This window comes from Helicoverpa armigera, chromosome 28, assembly GCF_030705265.1.
Source record: "Helicoverpa armigera isolate CAAS_96S chromosome 28, ASM3070526v1, whole genome shotgun sequence".
Classification (NCBI taxonomy): Eukaryota; Metazoa; Arthropoda; class Insecta; order Lepidoptera; family Noctuidae; genus Helicoverpa; species Helicoverpa armigera.
Window position 1 is genome coordinate 2,586,359 of NC_087147.1, and position 25,720 is coordinate 2,612,078.

The window sequence follows — 25,720 nt, forward strand, 5'->3', positions numbered from 1 at the left end:
GCTATTTTTACTATACACTCACTGACTGACTGACTGACTCACTCATCAAAAACCTAGACCACTTCCAATGGTCGTATTGACTTGAAATTTGGCATGGAGGTAGGTCTTTATGTCAAGGTAAAGGGAAAAATCTGAAAATGGCCAAGTGTGAGTCGGTTTCAAAATAATGAAGGTGTTTATACCCCTAAGGAACTAAAACGAACTAAATTTATCTATATTTATATAATATATCTTCGAATGGTCGTAACGATCTGAAATTCGTTACAAAGGTTTGTATTTAGTCAAAGTAAAGTAAAAATCTGAAAACGGCCAAGTGTGAGTCACTTTCGAAAATAACGAATGTGTAACTTTGATTCACGAACATAATACCTAAATGATAACATGTCATGTCAGTCAGTTGGTAAATCTAGTCCATTTAGTTAATCTAGTTTATTTCTTTGTAAGAAGCATAGTGCATATTCAAAACTTAATAATAAGAAAACAATAAAATAAACAACCTTACAAAAATAAATGAAATCCCACCCAAAACAAAAATGTGAAAGACTGCCAAGTTCGATAAAATGGGAATACTTCGCCTATAAAAGAAGTGAGATCTGAATAAGTACCAAGTTCCATACACATACCTTAGTTAAAAATAGTTACTTTTTAATGATGTTACTTGGCAAGTTTTAATAGAAAATTAAATACTTGATTCATTGCGTTTAGTAGGTTTACAACATAACAAGGTGTGTGAAAACTTGCCAAGTAACATCATGAAAAAGTAACTATTTTTAACTAAGGTATGTGTATATGGAACTTGGTACTTATTCAGATCTCACTTCTTTTATAGGCGAAGTATTCCCATTTTATCGAACTTGGCAGTCTTTCACATTTTTGTTTTGGGTGGGATATAATATACCTAAAAGTTGATTTAATTTGCAGCTTATTGTAGTAGCGTAAGGTATCAAAAAAAACTCCATATTTTTTGTTTATGTTATTTTTGTAGATAGGCACCTAATGGTAGGTATTAGTAGCTACTTTATTTTATCTTAATCACGTTTTTCTATGAATTATTTTTTTTACCTACCTATTCCATAGGAGGTCAATAATAGAATCTATCAAAGTATTTACAAAATCCGTAATTTGACAAAAAAACAAATTGTGATTAAACCAAGTCGCAAAATGTCAAGTAGCCCGGAAAAAATACGCATTTTCAGGACTAACACATGCAACCTTGAATATCAGTCATAAAGTTGCACATTCATACTTATACTAAATGGACTTCCTCATAACTGATCCATGCAATAGGTAATTGTCATAAGCTGGGCACATCTTTCATTTGTTCTACTAAATTAAAGGTGATACATTAATTGACTGGATTCTTGTTAGGATGGGGACACACTGTGGCTGGGAGTCGTGGTGACGTCATTTTATGCCCAGTTACTTACTACAGAATTAATGGGGTTTCATAATATGGATGGTAAGTTTGATGTTAATTGTAAAAGAAATTTTGATTTATTTGCACTCGGCAGAAGCAAATTAAGAATTAGGCTTTAATTATGGTACCCGAAAAAAAAGTTATTTTCCAATTTGAGTTCAAACAAAAATATGCGGAAGAAAGCCTGACAAACCACAACCAGTCTTACCAACGGGTATTGGGTTGCCCTGGTAACTGGGTTGAGGAGGTCAGATAGGCAGTGGCTCCTTGGAAAATACTGGTACTCAGCTGCATTTGTCAGACTGGAAGCCAACCCCAACATAGTTGGAAGAAGCTTGGCAGATGAGATGAAGAGAACATCAAATTCATAACAGAAAAATGTTTTTAAGTTTCAATAGGTAATCATAATAAAATACTACCATAGTTAAAGTTTATTTCCAACCCTCATTGTGTCCCGTCCCTAAACAGTTAATAATCTTGGAGTCGCCGGGCGCATGCGCCGGCTATGACAGTTCCATTTCGGTTTCCCGCCAAGACGCGCGTTCGGATACACGATCAAATTGATAACTCGTTTTATTATTTACGATTTCATTTCGAGTTAAAAGTTTTTAAGTGGTTTGTGGATTTGTAAAAATTGTATGAATTGAGTTATAAACGTTGTAATGATAATTAAAATAGGTTGTTTTGATAGGTATAATATGTAATTACTTAATAATAAAACTAGGTACCGGGTCTCTAAGGTAATGGATTAAAACAAAAGAAAACTTTTGGAAATTGGCGTGACTACAAAAACGCGGTTTTAACTAAGTAAAAAGTTAGTTACAAAAAGCCTAATTAACTGCAGAGTGCTACAATACAGGCGGTAGAGCGTAAATCCTATAAGTACCAACAACCGAAACATGGACAATACAAAAATAAAAAAAAATGCTGAGCTAGTCACTGCACATCCGCTCTTTACCATAGTTTTAATTTGTTCCAAAATTGAATTTGACGCGCGTTTTTTCTTGGCTTTTTTATTCAAGATGATATAAAATAATTTAGAAAGTTGTAAACTAAGAATCATGGTGCTAGATTATGTAGAATTTTGCTAAAAATATTAACTTTGACTTTGCTTAAAGAATTGTTTTGAATTTTAGCGCGAAAAAATAATACTGTACCTAAATACTTCGGCAACAATCGAAATTTGAAAAAAAAAAACTTATAAGTTTTTCTCTTTCTTTTTGAAATAGGTAGACATTTTTAGAAACAATCAAAATGAAGTGTTTTACATGTTTTTTACTGTTTATATTCATACAAAACTCAGTGAAAAGTGAGAAACCGTTTAAAAGTATACCAGTGACTGTGAAAACTTATGAAAACGACACAGTTCTGTTGCCCTGCTATATTGATGAAAATGGTAAGTTTGACTTTAATGTAAAACTACTAATTAAATGTACTTAACTGTTACTATGTTAAGTGTGTGCAAAGTATGAATGTAGATGTATGGAGAGGAAGAGAAAGACCTCAGGAAAAGATGGATGGATTGCCTGAAAGATGACATGAATAGGAAGGGAGTGAGTGTCATATGACGAGTGGCAGGGGAAAATGGAAGAGGATGACATATTGCGCCGACCCCAAATGAAATTGGGAAGGAGGCAGGAGGAAGAAGAACTGCTACTAGATATGTATTTTCTTTATTTTAAGGTAAAAAAATAATACAATTCGGCTCAGCGAATTTTTTAAGCACTTATATCTAAATATATTTAGCTGCTATTTTGTATCTGAATTCCCTAGCGACAGCTTATACATACGTAGGTAAGTAGGTGCCTAATTATAACATTGAAAGGGCTGAGCAGAGTTTGATGATACAATAGTTCAAATACATGAAATCTAAATACCTAGGTACCCGCTGTGCTTTCGTCGAGAACTGTGATATAAAGAAGCGAGCCTATTATAATATATACGTCTATGCGATATAACTTTATTGAATGGACGTATCAAATGCAGCTGTCGGGTCAGAAAGTCACGAGTTTAGAATTTTTTTAGGGTTAATTTACCATTTTATGGATCGCATTTTTTTATACCATATGAACAACTAAAATAATACGACCAATCTAGAACGCCCAAAAATATACTCAGGTACTCACGTAAAGATGCAGTTCCTACTTATAAAACAAAAGTAACTTCAAATTGAAAACTTTTAAACAAACCCAAAATAATCAAACAATACACCTAATTAACTCTTCCAAAACACAAAGAAACGTAAACATTCGTGATCTAAGCAATTGTACCTATCCTTCTTCCATTTATAGACTTGCGGCAGATCCCAATATCTTATCTATCTATTGTTTCGCTTACCAGAGATAGGACTTGAACATTAACCGTCGTACCACAAAAACTTTTAAACGTCTGTTGAACTGTCTAAAAAAATGACAGATTATGACGTTAAAAATAAGGTCCATTTTGCACCCACATTTTTAGACAAGTGTTCAACTTTTTGTAGGTACAAGAAATTAATGTCAAATACTTATCTCTAGTAAGGAAACTAAAGATAGTATATTGGGATTGGCCGTCACGAAGGCCAGTAACCGGTACTTTCACCCTATCCCATCATTAGCATTAGAAAAGGCGGGAATACTTTTGAAACAGATTAAATAAATTAGACATTTTCAACCTTAGTTCAATGAAATAAGGTTTAATTCAATATTAATGTTAATAGTTTTGTTTATTTTGATACGTGATGAAGAATTGAGTGTATTTTATCAAAGAAAACAATCTTTATATCGGCCATTTTGTTTTTTTTTTGTCTGTGGTATGTTTTAAGTGCTATTATTGCTGTCTGATCTGTCAATTAAATTAAATATGATGTTTGATAATGATCTTCAGTTCTTTCTAGGCTTTTGTTTATTGTTTACTGGGTGTGTTTTGTTTTCACGCGGTTTCAGTCCCAGTAGGCAGAGATGGGTAATTCATTCACATGCTTTCAGAAAAATGGTCTAGATGCCAAAAATTATCCAGTTTTCCAATATTTACAGTTTGCATTTTATTAAAAGTCTTTAGTAACAGCAGTAGCGGCGTAAGGGGGGGGCGGAGGGGGCGGTCCGCCCCGGGTGCCACGTCTAAGGGGGTGCCATCTCGGTCGGCACATATCTGCACGACCAGGATGGCGCGGGCAAAATTGACAAGTCACTGAGGGTGTCATTCTAATCTGCAAAGCCTAGGTTCACTAAATGCACGATATTCAAACAAAATGCGCGAGACGTCTCGAGACAACACTGAGAGGGGTGACACAGTCCGGCTGTCACCCCTCTCTTTCTTGATTATTTTTGTTCTGTTTCCTGATTACTTAAATTAATTCCTCAAACTTAGAAAAAAACTTCTTCTGCGTTTACTTCTTGAGTCCTCAATCTAACAAAAAGTTAAAGCACCGAAGTAGCAAAAACAACTGACGCTCTAAGCTGGCGATTTCTAAGTTGTTTAGGAAGTGGAGAACTTTTGTGTACCAAAACTCAAAAAATTTCGCGCCAGCTCCACTCGCGCCTTTCACATTACGGTGGTTTTTCTAATTTCTTTAGGTATTATTGAGTCCCAAAAATCAAAAATTTCGCGCTCGCTCCGCTCGCGGCTTTTCCACTTTACGCCTGTTTATTTTAAACTCTTTAAGGGACTTTACTGTCGTAAAACTCAAAAATTTCGCGCTCGCTTCGCTCGCGACTTTTCCACTTTACGCCTCTTTCTTTTAAACTCTTTAAGGGACTTTACTGTTCTAAAACTCAAAAAGGACAATGGGCGATTCCGGTCCAAATGTCCACCACGAACGAGACCTATATGGCTAGATAGCCCGTTAAATGTAGAACATTTTTTGTTATGAAAGTAAAAAAAAATATAATGGCAGAAAAAAGTTATAGCAAAATCAAATACAACATTTTACAGATTTTTTCAATTTTATTTTTTCAATTACTTTTCGTGATTATTGGAATACTACCATAGATTAAGTTACTATTTTGTCTATGGTTGTCCCGTCACTATGACAGGAAGTATCTGTCATCCTCCCTTCTTCCGGTGAGCTTTGATAATGGCGTGCGTAGTGGATCATTATAATGTGCAGTAAAATAAGTATAACGCTAATAAACATTCTGTCTGAATTATTGGGGCTTTCATTTAATCAACATTTCTAATAGGTTATGGGCCCAGGCCCATAATTCAGTCAGATGACACAGGATAGCGTAGGAAAGTACCTAATCAACAAGTAAGGTTACGGTCAAACACGTGTAAAAGGGTAAAAGGGGTAGGTTTATTTTTCAGCCAGAAACGAAAAGAAGAAAGCCAAAATAATGACAGCGTCGTGTTCCCATATACCGAAACTGGAAGACAATTTTGAGAATTGGCTCTTTAGAATCGAGATTCTACTAGATGAAAAGGGATTGAGAAAGGTAATAGAAAGCGGGAACGAGAAGAAAGCAAAAGAGGAAGAGTTCATCAAACAAGACTCGAAAGCACGCAATATAATAATACAAGGAATACCAGATAAGTATCTAAACTATGTTAAAAATGCATCAACCGCATATGACATGATTACCAAGCTCAAGAGTACGTTTCAAAGAAAATCTACACTCAGCAGCTTATGTCTCAAAAGACAACTGATAAACTTGAAGTGCAGTAAGAATCAAAGTGTTCAGGATCATATAAATAAATTCGAAAAACTAGTTCAAGATATCGCCAGTCATGGAATCGTCATAGATGAGAAAGAGAAAGTATGTCAATTTTTATTAAGTATCGAACAAGCTTATCAACCCTTAGTCACAGCTCTTGAAATGTCAAACAGTGAATTAACTTTAGATTTTGTAAAAAGCAAATTACTGGACGCGGAAATGAAAGAGAAATCTAATCAAGGTGTTACGAGAAAACCAATGAGTATGTTTTGAAAGTACTTCTCAAATAAAATGCTATAGTTGTGGAGAACCCAACCATTTTGCTCGAAATTGCCCAAAAAGAAATTTTCATCAGAGAGGCCGGAAGCTTCAGATCACGAGGCAGAGGCATGAGGCAGACTAGAAAACAAACTGCAAATATTGGAGAAGAGCATACCACTAACAAGGAAGTATCATTTGTAGCAGCGCAGGCCAACTCGGCAGAAAACACACAAAATCACATAAAAGAAGAAATAGAATTTGTGATAGACTCTGGTGCATCACACCATATGATATCTCACAACTTCCAGAAATACATGACAGATATACAGAAGATTCCTCGCATAAACATTAAAGTAGCAGATGGAAATACAATAGGAACAACTCTAAAAGGAAAATTAAAAGGAACTTCAAAAGAAGGACTAGAAATATCAATTCCAGATTGCCTTATTTTGGAGAAATTGTCTCACAACCTATTGTCAGTGAGAAAACTTAATGAAAAAGGTTTACAAGTGACATTTAGAAAAGAAACAGCATTAATAAGCAAAGGTAACATACATGTGCAAGGGCAAAGCAATGGAAAATTATATACAATGACATTAGATTTGAATGTAAGAAAGACACATGCATTGATATCAGAAGACGAGAATCTTTGGCACAGAAGATTAGGACATTTAAACTATGGAGGGTTGAGAGTCCTTGATCTACCACTATCCAAGGTACGATGCAACATTTGCATGGAAGCTAAAGCTACAAGATGTCCATTCAAGCCAATTCCTTTGCCAAGAACTAGAAAAATTGGTCAGCTAATATACTGTGATATAGGAGGACCTGTCACTCCCATCACTCATAAAGAAGAAAGATATTACTTAACAATCATAGATGACTACTCCCATTTTCTTGAAGTTCATTTACTACATTCCAAAGATGAAGCAAAATACTACATTATGAATTATATAAAAGTTATGAAGAACAATGGAAATAATGTACAGAGAATACGGACTGACAGAGGAACAGAATTTGTAAATGAGGAACTCAAGTCATTTTATGAAGAATATGGCATTAAACAAGAAACATCATGTGCATATACCCCACAACAAGTTTCAGTATGTGAACGCATGAATAGGACACTGGCAGATAAGGTGAGAGCAATGCTTTTGGAAACAAACTTACCTAAATACCTATGGGGTGAAGCTATAAGATGTGCGGCTTACACTATAAATAGGTCACCTACAAAAGCTCTCAAAGGAGACACACCAGCTAAATTGTGGTATGGCAAAAACAATTTGGATAAACTAAGAGTGTTTGGTGCAAAAGCATGGTGTACCATATTACCAAGACCCAACAAGTTGGAACCCAGAGCAAAATCAGTGAGAATGGTAGGATACTGTGGTTCAGGATATAGATTATGGGACCCAAAAACAAATGATATAATTGAATCACGAGATGTACGTTTTGATGAATCAAACTACAAATATGAAGAAAATGAGACAAATACTTACCATTATATAGATGATGAAGAATCAACAGATATGGAAAACAATCAAGAGACAGAAACTGATCAGAATACAGAGGAAATCAGGGAAAGTACTGAACAAACTATGGAAAACACTCAAGAGACAGAAACTGATCAGAATACAGAGGAAATCAGACACACAAGAAGACATGTGAAATTACCGGCAAAGTATGATGACTATGATATGTCAAACATAGCATATGCGCTAATGTCTGAAGACCCAGTCAGCTACAATGAGGCCATTAAACAAGAAGAATGGAAAGAAGCAATACAAAAAGAGTTAGAAGCACATAAAAAATTAAAGACATGGGAAGAAAGTGATCTACCAGAAGGACACAAGGCTATCGACACAAAATGGGTATTTCGGACTAAAGCAGACAACACCAAGAAAGACAGATTAGTCGCAAAAGGTTTTCAGGAGGAAACTACTCAAAATGTATACGCACCAGTAGCAAGAATGACTACAGTAAGGTTATTTTTAAATAAAGCAGTTCAGGAGGAATTACCTATCAAACAGCTTGACATACCTACAGCGTTTTTAAATGGAGAATTAAACTCAAACATATATATAAAGTACCCTGAAGGACTACAGAATAAGACAGAAGGAAAAGTTTTAAAGTTAAAGAAAGCTTTATATGGACTGAAAGAAGCTCCACGTTGTTGGAATGAAAAATTAAGCAAGTTCTTAACACAAAATGGACTAAAACAATCTCAGAGTGATTTCTGCTTATATACAGGACAAGATGTTTATATACTTATATTTGTGGACGATATATTAATAATTGGAAATGAACAAAATATTATACAGAAGCTAAAAGAACAATTTCAAGCTAAGCATATGGGAAATATAAATAAATTCTTGGGAATGGAAATAACTAAAACCAAAGATGGAATAAAAATAAAACAAACACAAATTATAGAGAAAATTTTATTGAAGTTTCATATGCAAGACTGTAAAGGATGTAATACACCTATGGAAGTTAACTTAAAAATAAATCAAAATGAAGAAGTACTGAATAACATTCCATATAGAGAACTCATCGGGTCACTCATGTATTTGGCTACAATTAGTCGTCCTGACATAGCCTATGCAACAGGATTCCTTAGTAGATATATGAATCATCCAACTTCAACACTGTGGACAGCCGAAGAGAATCTTGAGATACCTGAAACAAACAAAGCACAAAGGATTAGTATACAGAAGAGAAACTAATAATACATTACTAGCCTTTTCAGATTCTGATTGGGAAGTGAACAAATGGATCGTAAGAGCGTCAGTGGAGTTGCAATATTTCATCGAGGCAGCCTGGTCAGCTGGACTTCAAGAAGCAGACTTCAGTCGCATTGTCAACAGCAGAATCCGAATATATTGCAGCAGCTCTATCTGTAAGTGAAATTGTCTACATTAAAGAAGTGTTAAAAGACTTACATTGTGATAAAGACTTAACCTGTTCTTTGTTTATTGACAATCAAAGTACAATTAAAATGATAGAAAGCTATGAAAACAGTAAAAGATCCAAACATATTGATATAAAAGTTCATTTTATAAAAGACATAGTAAACAAAGGTTTAATTACATTGAAATATGTGTGTACTAATGAAAATAAAGCTGATATACTTACCAAATCATTGTCTCAAGTTAAACATAACTATTTTTGTGAAACACTTGGTTTGTACGAAACGTAGATTATAAGATGTTCAAACATTGTTTGTATTTGTTGTTAATTTAGCATGTTTTGTATTACTTGGATATTTGTAACATGTTTTAGTAAACATTTTCTTTAAATATGTATGTAAGATATAGAGAGGTTATATTTTTCTGTCAATGTCAAGTTAACCATTTTAAATGTCAAACGTCATAATGACAGATTGTAATGTTGCCATTTTTATAAAATAAGGATGTGTTCAATATCAAGTAAATTTTTATTGTTTTGTATAAGATTGTAAGAAAAAAATTAGACTTGATCTTGAGCGGGGGTATTGGAATACTACCATAGATTAAGTTACTATTTTGTCTATGGTTGTCCCGTCACTATGACAGGAAGTATCTGTCATCCTCCCTTCTTCCGGTGAGCTTTGATAATGGCGTGCGTAGTGGATCATTATAATGTGCAGTAAAATAAGTATAACGCTAATAAACATTCTGTCTGAATTATTGGGGCTTTCATTTAATCAACATTTCTAATAGTGATGTTCGATTTTCGTACTTTCTGTAACTTCTGACAAAATAGAATTGTGCATTATTAGAGAGAAGACACCACCAGTTACCGCTGGGAACCAGGAACCGCTGAGTATATTCAAGCACTTCTGGCGCCTCAATTGGTTAGTGATTCTTACATCCATCGGGTAAAAATATGGGCTGTTTATATGCAAATGTGTCTTACTCATCTTAGTTTTAGATAAAGTGCGGAAATGGAAGAGGAATAAAATAAAATTTTTTAATGATAACATACAAAAACTATAGAAATTAAGATTACATTTTTGGCTATAACTTTTTTTTGGCATTGTTTTTTTTTTTACTTTCTTAGTAAAAGTTACTCTAAATTAAGTGGACTATTTAATTATATAGGTCTCGTTCGTGGTGGACATTTGGACCAGACTTCATACATTCTTGCCCAATCTCCTTTCGCGCTCTCTCCGCTCGCGGCTTTTCCACTTTACGCCTGTTTCTTTTAAACTCTTTAAGGAACTTTACTGTTCTAAAATTCAAAAATTTCGCGCTTGCTGCGCTCGCGGCTTTTTCACTGGACACTGGTTTTTTAGAAACATGTTTGAGTTATTTTAAGTCTCAAAACTCAAATGACACGGGACCGCTTCGCTAGGGCTTTATAAGTTTGCAGTGATCTGTCTCCGGTTTCTTTATGTTAAACCTAGCAAAAAGCACCATGAATGATTTCTACACTATTTTTAAGTACTTTAATTTACAATTTTAGCCCGTGATTATATTTTGTCGTTTTTTTTTGGAGGGTTGTGGGGTGCTCAATAGGTAGTACGCCCCGGGTGCCACCCGATGCTACGCCGCCACTGAGTAACAGATCCTCGATTTTACAGCTAGCTAACTAATTTTCTGTTACTACGTACCCAAACCATCTTAAATAGTTAAGTAGGTATAGGTATATCTTCTGGCAAAAAACATCAAATTAAATTGGTACTTAATAACGTTATTCCAGCATTCTCGGGCCATATGTTTACAACTTCCCACGGTCCGATTGCCAATTTTGTACACCAATTTATTTAAACGTAAAATTAAGTTATTTAAAGCAAAGATACCTACACCATATAAACAAATAATTATGTTATTATAACACTTAAAAATGTATTTAACTTTTCGATAAGCGTAGACCACGGAACTACCTATACTATTAAATGGATGATTAAGTTTTTACCTATTTGAGTTCGTGAGGCTAGTTATAGACAAGATGATATTATCTAATCTTAAAAATCATCCTAAAGTTAAAAAAATGAAAAGTTTCTCAAGTACCTACCAGTACTTTAGACTTTATAGGTATTGACCTTTCTTTTAAATCGCTTCAGTAATAGGTATTGGCGCGAAAGCGTGACAACAGACAGACAGAGTTAATTTCGTATTTATAATTCTATATCTATATTAAGTATACAAAAAAATAGCCCAGGTGAACAAATCCTAACAGAACCAACAATATGTACAGCCCACATTTCATTATAAACTATAACAAATTGCTCCCATAGATTATAGCTAAGCCTTATTACACACTATTGTTATAATGATTTATAATTCACTTTAAACTGTAAGTGTAATATAAACAAACACGCTATGGACTTAATTTTTGTAATCAAAGCTTGTTAGTTGTGTAACATAGTCTACATAAGTTTGGGATTTTGATTGGATTGCTTTAATTTTAAATGTTGTTTATAACAGCTTGCGTAGGTATACACACCTATTTATTGTGTTAGAATACTGAAGATTTAAAAAAAATATAATCAATTTGTCTGAATGCAATTTAAAAATAAATCGAACACAAGTAGATAGGTATACCTACCGATGTTCTATTTTCTGTCCCCATATGAAAATATTATTTGTATTTTTTATTATAATTGAAGATAATCGTCTTCCGTGTTGTTTTTGCGAAAAACAGCAACAAATAAAAACCTCTTTTTTTGGAAGTCGGTTCATCTCATGAGGCCATCAAAAACTAAAACATTCACATATGTGCAGAACGGACGTTGTAAACACACATTTTTATCTCAATTAGTAACGTAAAGAGACGAAATAAGAAAAGTATTTGAAACATGCGCGAGCGCATACGGTTCATGGCATTATGACATCATGGTGAGCACTAATGTCTGACTGTATTATATTGCGTATAATGCTCGTTTTCAAGTGCAATGTTGCAATACGTAATGTGTATTTTATACATAGGCTAGGCAGATGACATAACTGACTTTTTAGACTTCATACCCAAAGGCTAAAACGGGACTCTATTACTAAGACTTGGCTGTCACATGTCACTGAATCATGAACCATGAATCTATATAGGGCTTCTCAATAAACATTATTTAGTTGCTCTTCTCTTAGATAACGATATGGAAACCCTTAGGTAATGCGCTAGTCCCACGAGCATTTGGCACTCAGTTTTTAGGGTTCCGTAGCCAAAATGGCAAAAACGGAACCCTTATAGTTTCGTCATGTCCGTCTGTCCGTCTGTCCGTCTGTCCGTCTGTCACAGCCGATTTACTCGGAAACTATAAGTACTACAGTGATGAAATTTGATGGGAATATGTGTTGTATGAACCGCTACAAAAATATGACACTAAATAGTAAAAAAAAGAATTGGGGGTGGGGCCCCCCATACATGTAACTGAGGGATGAAATTTTTTTTTTCGATGTACATACCCGTGTGGGGTATCAATGGAAAGGTCTTTTAAAATGATATAAAGTTTTCTAAAAAACATTTTTCTTAAAGTGAACGGTTTTTGAGATATCAGCTCTCAAAGTCGTAAAAAGTATGTCCCCCCCCCTCTATTTTTATAACTACGGGGTATAAAATTCTAAAAAAAATAGAGGTGATGCATGCTAATTAACTCTTTCAACGATTTTTGGTTTGATCAAAGTATCTCTTATAGTTTTTGAGATAGGTTGATTTAACTGTAATTTACGGAATCCTTCGTGCACGAGTCCGACTCGCACTTGGCCGGTTTTTTTTTATATTGGGAAATCATCACGGAACAGAGAATTAATTTATTTTCCTTTCGGTGATATCATCAAATGACCCCTCCCGCTATGGGTGCAACGTGAAGGAGTGCCAAACTGTTGCTGACTTATCCCCACCATGTTCCTTCTTGAGCCATCTGTGTACCAGAGCCGCGGTAACTCTTTCGAACAATTCCGCAGCCCCGTGCCTGCACTAAAACGGGACTTTTGGGATACCCTCCGCATTATAAACGGAAGATGTACCTACGAGCCATTTTTGTCCTACCAAATGAATTTTCCACGGGATTCTTAACTCGATTTGTATAACACTTTCGTTTTATTTACTTATTTTCTACTTTATATATTTCCTTACTGGGAGATACCTACATCCTTATATCAATTCTTCCCAGCTTCCTACCTCGTGGGTGATCTGAACATCATCTTATTGACGCGACCCACTAGTTAACTGTATTGTTTGCGCGCTCACCGCCAATTGCTACACGAGTTTCGGCTGTTTTGTAATCTGCCGCAGTTCCTCGTTTTAGAAGAGCCGTATGTCCGGTTTAATTGGTTAATAAGCTATCTATGTGATGTTTTGAATTAATTGAATTTTGACATCAGCCCCATACAAGAAGCTCAGTCCTATCACTAAAAAAATAGAGGTTATTGAAATCTGGCTTAATAGAAGTTACATATAAGTAGGTACATAACAGGTATGTCAAAAATAACTTGTTATGGGCACCCATCATCATCATCCGAGCCTTTTTCCTAACTATGTTTCTATGGGCACACAATGACTTTAAATTATTTTACACGTAAAATTGAAATCAACGCACAGAAGGAAAGCGGATATTTACTTATGTCAGGTCGTCGAGGTTCCTACCACTTCAGTAGTCCCCCATTTAGATATCGTTTTAAAGTTAACAGAAGTAAAATACAATGATGTCTACATACCTACTACTATTGCTCTAGCTCATCTTATAAAGGAACACACAAATTGTATGCGACATTGCGACCAGAGCAATGGCCTAAACTCATCCGTCATATCCATCATGATATTAAGGCGGTCTATACACGGAATAACTGTAGTTGAGGGAACTATCAAATTTTTAGAGAATTTTTAACAACCATCCCATTAAATAATACAAATATGTAGTTGATTCTCGTTTAAGGTGCCTAAGATTACAAAAATGCCATTCCTGGTTCGAAATATTCAATTTAGGCTAACCTGTTTATAGAAACCCCAATGCGGCTTTCAAAGTCAATTACTCACTTTTTGAAAGGTGTAATTTAAAAGTGTACGTAAGCCATTCATGTGCAAAGTGCCTGAGATGACCATTCCTGGTTCCAAATGCTCAATTTAAGCTATACAGTTTCATCATCTGCCTAGCCTTTACCCAAATATGTTGGGATCGGCTTCCAGTCTAACCGGATCGGCTAAATAGTTTCTGAATACCAATGGCTTTCATTTCAAATTCCCGCTCCCCATTAAAACAATCTTCACCAAAGCTTACTAATACAAATCTCATTATTCCATAACCGGTATTCCTAACTTTAATAAGAGATTGAATAGTACAAATGTGCCCCCATGTGTATCGATAAATCATTTGGTCACAAAAGCGATGTAGTTTTGTGTTCCTCACGTCGGGAGTAGGAAGATTAGATCATGTAACGAGCTACGTGATAGAATGGATATGGTATTTGTGTAATTGTGTTTTATGTAAGTAAATAAAATGTGGAGGAATTAATAACTGTCTAAATTACCAAATTTTCTGTCAATAGTCAATAAATTAATGGTTTATTTATATAAAAAATAATAATTTAGTAAATAATAAAAAAAAAGATTATCATATGAAAATCTATTAGGTATATAAAGAAATAATAAGTCGTGGTATTTTGTTGCCACAATATTTAAATTGTAAAATCAACCAAATTATTTTATTATGCGTTGCCGCGTTGATGGATTATTAGTTTTTGAGAAAGATGGGAACATAATGTACTTCTTTACCGATGTCTGCTATTGCAGAACCCTCCTTGCGATGGTAAAAAACGCGGTCATTAATCGTAAGCAATTAATATTTCGTAACACTGCTTTGAGTAGTGCCGCGCATTGTTTGGCCAATTTATTGTTCACTCCTTAATTATTTAACAAAAGCATTTTGTCCCTTAGCTACCTTCTTCGATGTAAACACACACCAGTTTTGATTGGAATATAACACAGAACTAACATACCTATAGATCTTTTGTTATTTTACTTTCAATATAATTACATACTAAACATGTACTTAACATTTACTATAATATATATTATGTACATTTACTTTAGATATTAAAAAAAAAATCGAAAACTCCTCATCGCCCACCGGGAGTGTACCCTAGAGGCTGGCAGCATTACCACGTTGGATGGCAATGCTTACTTTTTGACCAAAATAAAAACCTTTTGTAATCGTGTTACCATCAAAAATATCATCACCCCAACAAAGATAGACTTTTTGGGAAGTCAGCTAAAAATCCATTTACTTCTAGAACTACCTTATCCACCTTTCACCACTCCAAGTCCATCTCCTTGCCTGTTAACATCATACAGGAAGAAGCTGCGTAGATCACATCTTTGTGGGCCAATTGTCTGCCTATTGACGTGGCCCCTTCAACTTAAGCCATTGTACTCCATTCCTTACAGGATTTCCAATCTTCAATGTCGGGTCCTTTGGAGATGAATTAAATGCAGTTATAGTTGGTATTATGTGGTATTAGCTGGTTTGTGGGGTTTACTCACGTGCGGAGGGAGCTATTGGCCGCAACGGAATAAAAATTAGTACATGTAATTTCTCGGGCTCTATGCTACCTATACATATCTGAACCTTTCATTAAAATCGTTTCAGTAGTTTAGTCAGCAACTCTAGCTGCCTTCTAGCATTTTAGAATATTCGTAGTGATAATGATTATTGGTTTACAGAGGATCGGACTAATTTCTTGCGCTAGCTTTGCAATTGATTTTCCATTTTACAATGCCCGCCCAATATTTATCATATTCACTTACCTTCCCTCTATTTAGTTCTTCTCCTTATCGATTTAGCTGCTGGTTTAATCACTCAACAATATAAAATATAATGTCAATGTTTTCTCAAATCCTCCCATACGTCCTCTGACATCATGTTGGCAGACCAAAAAGTTACTTTACAAACTTAGGGGGCTCATAAAAGCTAGTGTTTTTGGATTACATTTCCCCAGACACCAATAAATCCTGAAGTTTAAGTAGTGAAGAATACAGTAGGTAACCGAAATAAGCTCTTTCAAATTCCAATCTTTATATTACAGAAGGCAAGCTCCGAGTCCGTTGGTACAAAGACAAGAAACTCCTCGGAGACAGCCACACTCCTCACGAGATCCTGCCCCCTAGAGTGAGGATGCACGCCAACTATAGTCTCCAAGTTGACGACTTGCAAGCCGAAGACACTGCTGACTATACTTGTGAGGTAAGATTGTTCAGTGATAAAGACAAGAAACTCCTCGGAGACAGCCACACTCCTCACGAGATCCTGCCCCCTAGAGTGAGGATGCACGCCAACTATAGTCTCCAAGTTGACGACTTGCAAGCCGAAGACACTGCTGATTATACTTGTGAGGTAAGATTACTGAAAGATATTTTTAAAACTAATCTATGCTAGCTTCTGATAGCGGTTTCACCGGTTTCCTGAGGGAACTACTAGCACACGGTTAAAAAATAGCCAATCTCCTTTTCCAGGGTGCCATCTATCTCCATGCCTTTTGTGTCAATCGGTAACAAACAAAGTTTACTTATTTATCTAAGTATTGTACGTATTTATTATTATAAAGCTGACAAGTTTTGTTGCTTGAACGCGCTAATCCATGGTACTTAGGTACTTGCTATTGGACCGATTGAAAAAAGCATTTTTAGAAGCCCAACCAACATGCATATAAAATAATATATCGTAGGTAGATAATAACAATACATTCCTTGTCAAAATATGGTGAGGTTCCCCAGGCAATTGACTGAACACTCTTTTGTAGTGTACCGATTAATCGCAAACTTAAAAACAACAAAAAGTATTTCATTGCGTATATCAATTAGTTTAAACTGATGAAAAGGCGACCGCCCTTCGATCTTAACTATTTTTAATTTGATGCTAGTGATGCGACGCGCTCATTTATTGATCTTATCGATGTGTCGAGCTTTTTCCGACTATGTTGGGGTCGGCTACCGATCTAACCGGCTACAACTGAGTACCAGTGTTTTAAAACGAGCGTCTGCCTATCTGACCTCAACCGAGTTACCTGGTCAACCCAATACCTTGGTAAGACTGCCTGTCAGTTGACAAACTTCTGACTACCCGTAACGACTGCCAAAGATGATGTTCAATTGCAGCCGGGACCTACAGTTTAAAATGCCCTAAAAATATGTAAACACTTTTGTGTTGTTTTCAGATTAAATATTTAGGCCAGTGCAGTGAACTATGTAAACTTACACCTTATTCCGAAGCCCTACAAGTTTATAAGAGGTTTAGTTCCGACATTACATAGAGATTTGATTTACGAAACGGCCGCTTAAAGCCGGCAGTCTAGACAGTGTGTGTGATTTAATCTTGTAATCATTTTATACCTTTACCTGAAAAAAAAAAAAACAGTTAACTTAATAAACTTCATAGTATGTAACCTTGATCGAATTTTTGGTTCGATCAATACTCACAATATTTTGCCCTGCACAAGGTACGTAGGCGGGCTTAATTTGAAGACTTGCTGTCTAATTGGATAACTATGTATGTACAATGTTTAGCACCATAGCTATTTTGGCAAGCTTACCCCATTCTATTCTTCTTATATATAAAAATATATAATATAAAAAAATATATATAAATATACAATAAATAAAAATATCGATAAAATTCTAGACCGATCACTCCCTTCACTAGTAGTCCATGTCCGTTTCAGTTTAGCTCTCGAGCTTGTCCAATTATGCAATTAATCAATTTGTTCTAACTCTTTTGTTACTGAGACCCGTATTTTGTGACATACATACACACACATTTTCCAATTCAGTGTTGTCATTGAGCAGAATTCAATTTCTGTGCAATTAAAAGTTCAATAACACTACTCTATGATTCATAGTATCTATGCCTACTAATATTATAAAGCTGAAGAGTTTGTTTGTTTGCTCGCTTTCTTATAATGTACTGATCCGATTTGAAATATTATTTCAGTGTTAGATAGCCCAATTGTCGATGAAGGCAATAGGCTACTATATACTTTTTATCCAGGTGCATAGAGTATTTCCCACTGAAAGCGGTTGAAACCGCTGCCTGGTGTAAGCCTGTGTGGTAGTTTGAGTAGTAACAAATTCTACGAAAAAAAATTGTCAAATTGTAGGTCTGCGATAAGCTACTACTACTGCTGGCTTTTTAGTATATTTATGCATGAACTAAAAGACGTAATTTGACAAACTGCATACACCACTACATGACCCACTTCCAAGTAACTTCATCATCATCCTCCGAGCCTTTTCCCAATCATGTTGGGGTCGGCTTCCAGTCTAACCGGATTCAGCTGAGTACCAGTGCTTTACAAGAAGCGACTGCCTATCTGACCTCCTCAACCCAGTTGCCCGGGCAACCCGATACCCCTTGGTTAGACTGGTGTCAGACTTACTGGCTTCTGACTGCCCATAACGACTGCCAAAGATGTTCAATGACAGCCGGGACCTACAGTTTAACGTGCCATCCGAAACACAGCCAATGGTGTCTAAGATATACTTAGAAAGTACATACAAACTTAGAAAACTTGCATTGGTACTTGCCTGACCTGGGATCGAACCCGCGCCCTCATACTTGAGTTGGTCCTTTACCCACTAGGCCACCACGACTTTTTCTTCCAAGTAACTTAATCTTCATAAATAATAAAAATACAACAGGTCCCTACAGTCTTATGCAAAAGGAAGTGAGTAGTTAGCTCAATGGGCGGTATTTAGCAAAGGACTAATTAACGGACCACCCTGCTTCATGGTAAATTGTTGTATTGTCAATGTGTGCATCATACATAGATATTCTTGAAGAATGTTGATTAAGAATAATGGTGTTTTGGTTTGTATTTTGATTTTAATTGGTCAAGTATTTGTGTTTGGGTTTGATTTGATATCTGTGTAAGAGATTGTTTGTTCAACTTATATTTAAGTTTACAATTTAAAGTATGCAGTTACGAGTATTCCTTATGTGACTTCCTTAAGGTAGATCTACGGCCGTTCTTAATATTTAACTGTTGATACGAATAGAGATAGGAATTTAAGGTTACATACTTTGTAAGGCTAATGTCAAAATTCGACCGTCATTAGTGAATTAAGGCAGAATTCCGTGGGTCGCGGCTGACGCAGCCGCGCGCGGCTTACGACAGTCGTCGGCCGCGCGCGACAATAGTCAACCTATGAAAATGTATGGCGCCGCTGCCGAGGCTAGCGACAGTCGCGCGCGGCCGACGAATTTCGTGAGCCGCGCGCGGCATTGTCTTGATTTTGTTCGTCCGTTCCCTCTAGTCGAAGTGCTTATCGATATCCTTGTAGAAGAGGAGGATGAAGTCCTGCTGTGGCTGTATAATGAAAATAGATTACCAATCGACACTTTCACAAAATACATAGGTACAGAAGTCAATCTCATGTATGTACTTCACTTTTCATGCCTAAACTCGGCGGTCGCGCTAGGGTTGTCAACTGTTTTATGCGCATAAAAGTAACGTGGTAGTGGTACTCGTATCTAATTATTTGATGTATTGTTGAGAATAAAACAGGAAAAATGAAATATAAACCAATAATAATAAAATATTTAATGTGGCATACAAGAGGTTAATAAACACTTTCAACGGAAATTCGTTTGAACGAGATACCGTTTTTCAGAAACCGCAATTTATAATTTTGTTATTCATACATATATACTTACCCTACTCTTTACTTGTGAAAAAAATATTTTTGTATGTAATGGGTTGGTACAGTCCCTGATCTAAGCTTGCTTCTACCTACAGAAAACTTGATGTGCGAGTTTTATTTCGTCTACCTTACAACATAGTCTCGCCATGATCACAAAAATTATCAACTCCTACTAGCAATAATCTTTGAGGGTAGGTAGGCAGGTTCGCCTGGGTCGACACTCGACACTAGCAAAACTTATTACGGCATTGGGCCAGAGGCCGCCGCCGGGGCGCTTACCTACCCACCTAACTGTACCTACCTACTGCGTTTATTAAACGAACCATCGAAATATGAGAAAATAAGTAGGTACATACTATAGGTAATACGGCAGGCTAAAAAAACGACAATTCACTGTTTATTGTTGTATAAAACAACCGTCAACTTGTTCAATTATAATACGAATTTTGTTGCTCCATTATTACTTTTTCTTTTGTTATTAAAATTAAAAATATTACAGTCAAATTACAGTTAGGTAGGTATCACAACGCGTGCACATTTATCTACCTTTGTGTGACGCGCTTATCTCAAGAAAGCGGCAGCCGCGCTCGCACTGTTTTGAGTTGTTTTGAGACAGCGCGTCTGTGAACACGCACACATAGACACCTTTGTCTGCGTGACTCGAACGCGCTTTGTATGTAGATTGACTTCTGTACCTATGTATTTTGTGACACTTTCTTTAAAAAGTAGAAATGAAGAAGGATACTACCAAATACTGATTCAAAAGCATTTGTATTGTAATGAAAACAAAAGGAAGTTATGCCGTCTAAAAAAAAACAATTCAATTCTGGTTTTACTAAGATTCTATAGATTTTATTAAGCGCTAGACCATGTTGAGATGCGTACGGCCGCGCGCGGCTCACGAAATTCGTCGGCCGCGCGCGACTGTCGCGGACCTCGGCAACGGCGCCATACATTTTCATAGGTTGACTATTGTCGCGCGCGGCCGACGACTGTCGTAAGCCGCGCGCGGCTGTCGTAGCCGCTATCCTCGGAATTCCACCTTTAGCATCTGGATAATAAATAACATGACCTATGTATTTGATTTGCTTATAGCGAATTTTTGCGGTAGTCCATACAAATTATTTGTCAAATACCTATCCCTCGTAAGCAAGCTACAGTAGTATTCATCCTTATATATGCTTTATTTACATAATTAATTTGTTTTCAGATCATCAGGCCTGAGCCATGGGGTCCCATCAGACAAACACACTCCATAGAAGTACTTTGTAAGTTGTTTTCATTTTATTTTTGTAGGTAATACTTTGCGGATTCCGCCCGGGTTGGGGTCCTGTGGCGCACACAAATGTTTCTCCTGGTGTACTCGCTCCAGCAAGCAGCTTTACAAATTGCTAAAATGTCCGCAAAATTACAATCTTTGTGCTCGAACACTTACATGGTCTGAAACTCTGGTGATGAACTACATGGTATGGAAGAACTGAGAAGTTTAAGTGATATTATAGGTAAATGACATCATTGAATTGAATCATCATGAATTTTACTATTTTGCAGATTCCCCAACAGTCAAGACGATTCCTGCCGACGGTTTCCTAGAAGTCCGCAAAGGTGACTACGTGGACATCGGCTGTGAGACCACCGGTACACCGCCCCCTATCGTAGACTGGAGGAAAAATGTGAGTAGCAATCATATTTTAACTGTAGTGTCTGGGGGCACGGGAGTGTCACCCGCCAAGTCCAGTCAAACGAAGCGCAGTTTTGGTATGCCGAACGTTTAAAAAAGTGATTCGTCGTAATTTTTAATTGTTTGTAAAATTATAACATACGGAAGGTTTTTTTCCTATTTATTGTGAAAGGGCTGTACCAATTAAGATAAAATTTATTTAAGAGTTAAACGCGTCAAACGAGGAGTGAAATAGTTTTTTTTAGTCTGAAAAGTATAAGCTATGTTTTGTTTGTGTATAACTGTATACTAATGTAATGCTAATGTTTTAGCTCGAACATTCGCAATATTGTGTTTTCTCCATATTTTTTTTTCAAAAGCTTTTCAACAGAATCTTTACAAACAAAGAAGTGAAACTACTAACTCCAAACTTATTCACCACCATTTATAAACGTTGAAATATCCAACAGGGTGGACCAATGGCGTTACTAGAACACAGATCGAGAATCAGGTTCAGGGCTGAACACCGACTGTTAGCGGGAGTGTACGAGTGTATCGCTAATAACGGTGTTGGAGAACCGGCGAGAGCTACTATCACTGTTGTTATACAAGGTAGGTGATTTGTTTTTGTTAATTAATTATTGCATGATTGTAGTTTGTTTGGCTTAGTTTTATCATTGGTTACCAAAGAGTGGAAGAATGAAATAACCATATTATGTTGTAACTTTAAAGGGAAATACATAAGGCTTAAGCTCTTAGGAAGGTCATACAAAAGCATAAGTTATACATATAAAATACGTTCTAGTGATACATATTTCTTACTAGCTGTGCCTAGTGGTTCCACCCTCACCTCAAGAGAACTACTTCCCGCACCCGGATAAAAAGTTGCGTATGTGCACAGTCAGAGTAACTCAATAGTAAGAATCTCTATAAACTCCATGATTTTTGAGCTTTAAATATTATCAGGGGCTGTACTTATAACTCTAGAAGAATCATCGTGAATTCAGACTTTTACTTACTCCCGCCCTACACAGAGGGAGGAAAGCATAAGTCTAGAACAACCTATATCCAATCTTTTTTTTACTCCCAGATGCTCCCGTAGTGACATCGTCCCGCACCTACGTGCACACAGCTGTGGGACTGCGAGCTGCACTGTCAGCCACATTAGAGTTCGCGGTACCACATGCGACCACTGCCTGGTACAGAGACGGCAGACCTGTGAAGACTGATGATAGGTGAGTGACTATCTAGATGCATTTTCATCAGTTAAAGTTCATTTGGGAAATTTTTCAAGTGACATCCATAAGGATTGATCTATGAAAGGATGAGTAAATACATCTGTAAATCTGTGAGGTAGTCTGAAGCCAGAAATTGTGAATGTGTGTGTTAAGAGGTGTTATGTTACATAGTAAGTGGTTTCAGGAGGTCAGGAAGGCATTCGACGGCAGTCGCCAGTCGCGTTATGCGACAACTATACCAAGGGATGGTAGATAAAACTATGACAATGTTATTTGAAGAAAAGCTTATTGTTGAAGCAAAACTTGCAAAGTACCTTAATAATGGCCATGCTCTAACTAATAAGATATGTCTTAATTTTTCAAATAATTAACCACACAAAATCTGTACATTTTCAGAATAGTACAAATGGTACAAGACAACGTGCATCACCTGATCTTCCGTAGCGTCCGCAAGTCGGATCTCGGCAACTACACTTTCCGCGCGGAGAATAAGCTCGGCATGGCGGATCTGATGTTCAAGCTTACTGGTGAGTTTTGTTAACCGACTCCCCAAAAAGAAGATGGTCCTCAATTTGTAGTACCTACAGTAAGTTTTTTTTCGAAAATCCTTTGGAAGGAAAAAGGGGGAAAGGGAAAGATAGGTTAAATCATTGAGATACGATTTTAAACGCAATTTGGAATTAAAATTGTGTGCTTCTTAAAAGAAGGAGAGCTTTTATGGTGGCGCTAATAACTAGAAACAAGAAAGAAAGAAAATGAGTTTTATTGCGCAAAATAGGGTCCCCCCTTTATGGCAGAACTTTTTATGGCATAATCTTATTTTGCATACCAACAGTTGGCATAACCTTCATTTCGCAGAAAATCGTGTGGCATACACTCATTTCGCATAGTTTAAAAACGCATAATTTTGGCAAGCAGAATCATCTTTAGGCATAAATTTCATATTCATAATACTTAAATAGTAGAAACATCATTTAGCAGAAAGTTGTCAGTCAGAATTTCAAGCATGCAGAATGCAAGCAGGCATGCAGTATGGAAGTAAGCATGCAACATGGAGCAAGCATGGCTTCTGTCACGGCTCCGGCGCTGCGGGGCTCCGGCGGTCCCATGCGAGCTTATCGTCGCAGATGGTTTTCACGCTCACCACCGCAGCTTCGGCTTACTGGCCGGCTGAGCCGGCCAGCCTCAGCCGCGTCGGCAAGCGTTAAAACTACCTGCGCCTCAGCTCGCAGGCCGCCTCGCCCCTCCGCGCCTACGCGGTTTTGAATTGCACTCTAGGGGTAGGGCAGACAAGACTACGTGGTGTCGGTTTTGCAGCGATTCGTTTTCGTTACTAGCTTCAATTTTTAATACAATGTTTTTTAATTGAAGGTTATAAATGACAATTTGCTAAATAAATTGAATCTAAATTAAATTCTTCCATCTTCATAGTACGCCAAATGAGATTATACCAAATAATAGTTTCTCAAAATATACATTATGCGAAACGAAATAATGCGAAACTCTAACTATGCCAAAAGCAATTATGCGAAATAAAATTCTGCCATCTTAAAAGTATGCAACTGTAAATTCGGGCATATAAATATTCGGTGAAACAATAATTATGCTAAATATTTTTTATGCCTTAAAAACATTCGTTGAAAAAAAATTATGCCAAGTGTGTTATGCCAAATAAAATTCGGCCAAATAAAATTCTGCCAGATAGAAGGAACCCCGCAAAATATAATAAGTAGATACATATTCTTGAATAGTGCTTCCGTACATAAAATTCGATTAAGGGTTGTCAAAAGCATATATACAAGTGGCTTTCTGGATAGAAATCGGATGAATTTTACATGTGTTCAGACTTCCTCCATAAACACCCTTTCTTTGCAGTCGGGTAATAAAGTTGTCTTGACCTTCTCTAGGTGTACCAAACGCAGCATCATTCAAAGTAGACGCAACACTGAATAAAGCTACATCTACCAGCTTTACTCTCATCTGGGAGGTAGACTCCTATTCCACTCTCATTGGTAAGTATCCTAACGATTATCTAGACTGACTGGAAGGTTTTACTGGATACCGATAAAGTGTCAGTTAGTTATCTGCTATGTGAAGGCGGCTTATAATTTCTGCCACATATTGCTAACCTGTGAAACCAAAAGTTAAATTTTATCTGTCAGATAAATTTCTGACGAATTAATAGTCTCTGATGAGACTTCATCATAGAGTATAGTAATAGATTGGGACTTCATCAATAACCGGTGTTTCCATTAGACTGTTGTTATCTATCATGATTCCTGATTATCACACTTAAACAACAAAAATGATAATAAGTACAGTCAGCGCCAAAAGTCGATGAACAGAATCAACATGACAAAACACCTGTTCACAATAAAATGCCGTAAGTTATAGTCGCAACTAGGAAACAAAATGGACTGTACACCAGAAACTTACAAAAGTCGTTAAACACGAATATTTCAAAAGTATCTGTGCACTAGTATTCCTAAAGTCGCTGTACACCATCAATCCAAATGTCGCTGAACATCATTGTATCAAAAGTCACTAAACAGCAGTAAATACAAAATTAGGTTAACAAAGTGTATTTTTAATGTTGCCGTGTGTTAATCTACTTTTGACGCTTATGTTGTTCAGCTACTTTTGGGACAGTACTTGCTTGACCTTACTAATGTATGGTAACTCGTTAGCATCTATTTCAATAATTTTAATAATTATTTTGGAAATACACTCTTTTGCAAAAAAAGCGGGCACCTATGCGAAATCTTAGTTTTAAGGACTTTACGTGTATTTCAAAGGGTTTTAATGATTGTAGTATGTTTCTAGCATCAAAAGGGTTAGCCAAGCATGCGTGAGAGTGTATTCTAAATTTGAAGTTTGTACAATTGCTAAGAAATTGGTTAAA

At 36.3% G+C, this 25,720-nt stretch overlaps 1 protein-coding gene across 3 annotated transcripts in view; it reads left to right on the forward strand.

Annotated features, from left to right (window-relative positions):
* The first annotated feature begins 1,935 nt into the window (after positions 1-1,935).
* The window catches only part of LOC110381185 (neurotrimin), a 28,872-nt gene continuing 5,087 nt past the window's right edge, over positions 1,936-25,720 (forward strand). The window contains exons 1-9 of one of the 3 annotated variants that reach the window (XM_064042303.1): positions 1,936-2,032; positions 2,647-2,813; positions 16,311-16,468; positions 21,131-21,188; positions 21,472-21,593; positions 22,051-22,192; positions 22,671-22,815; positions 23,215-23,345; positions 24,726-24,830. In XM_064042303.1, coding sequence (XP_063898373.1) covers positions 2,672-2,813; positions 16,311-16,468; positions 21,131-21,188; positions 21,472-21,593; positions 22,051-22,192; positions 22,671-22,815; positions 23,215-23,345; positions 24,726-24,830 — 1,003 coding nt within the window. In that variant the 5' untranslated portion in view covers positions 1,936-2,032; positions 2,647-2,671. The other 2 variants (XM_064042302.1, XM_064042304.1) reach the window with 2 other exon arrangements.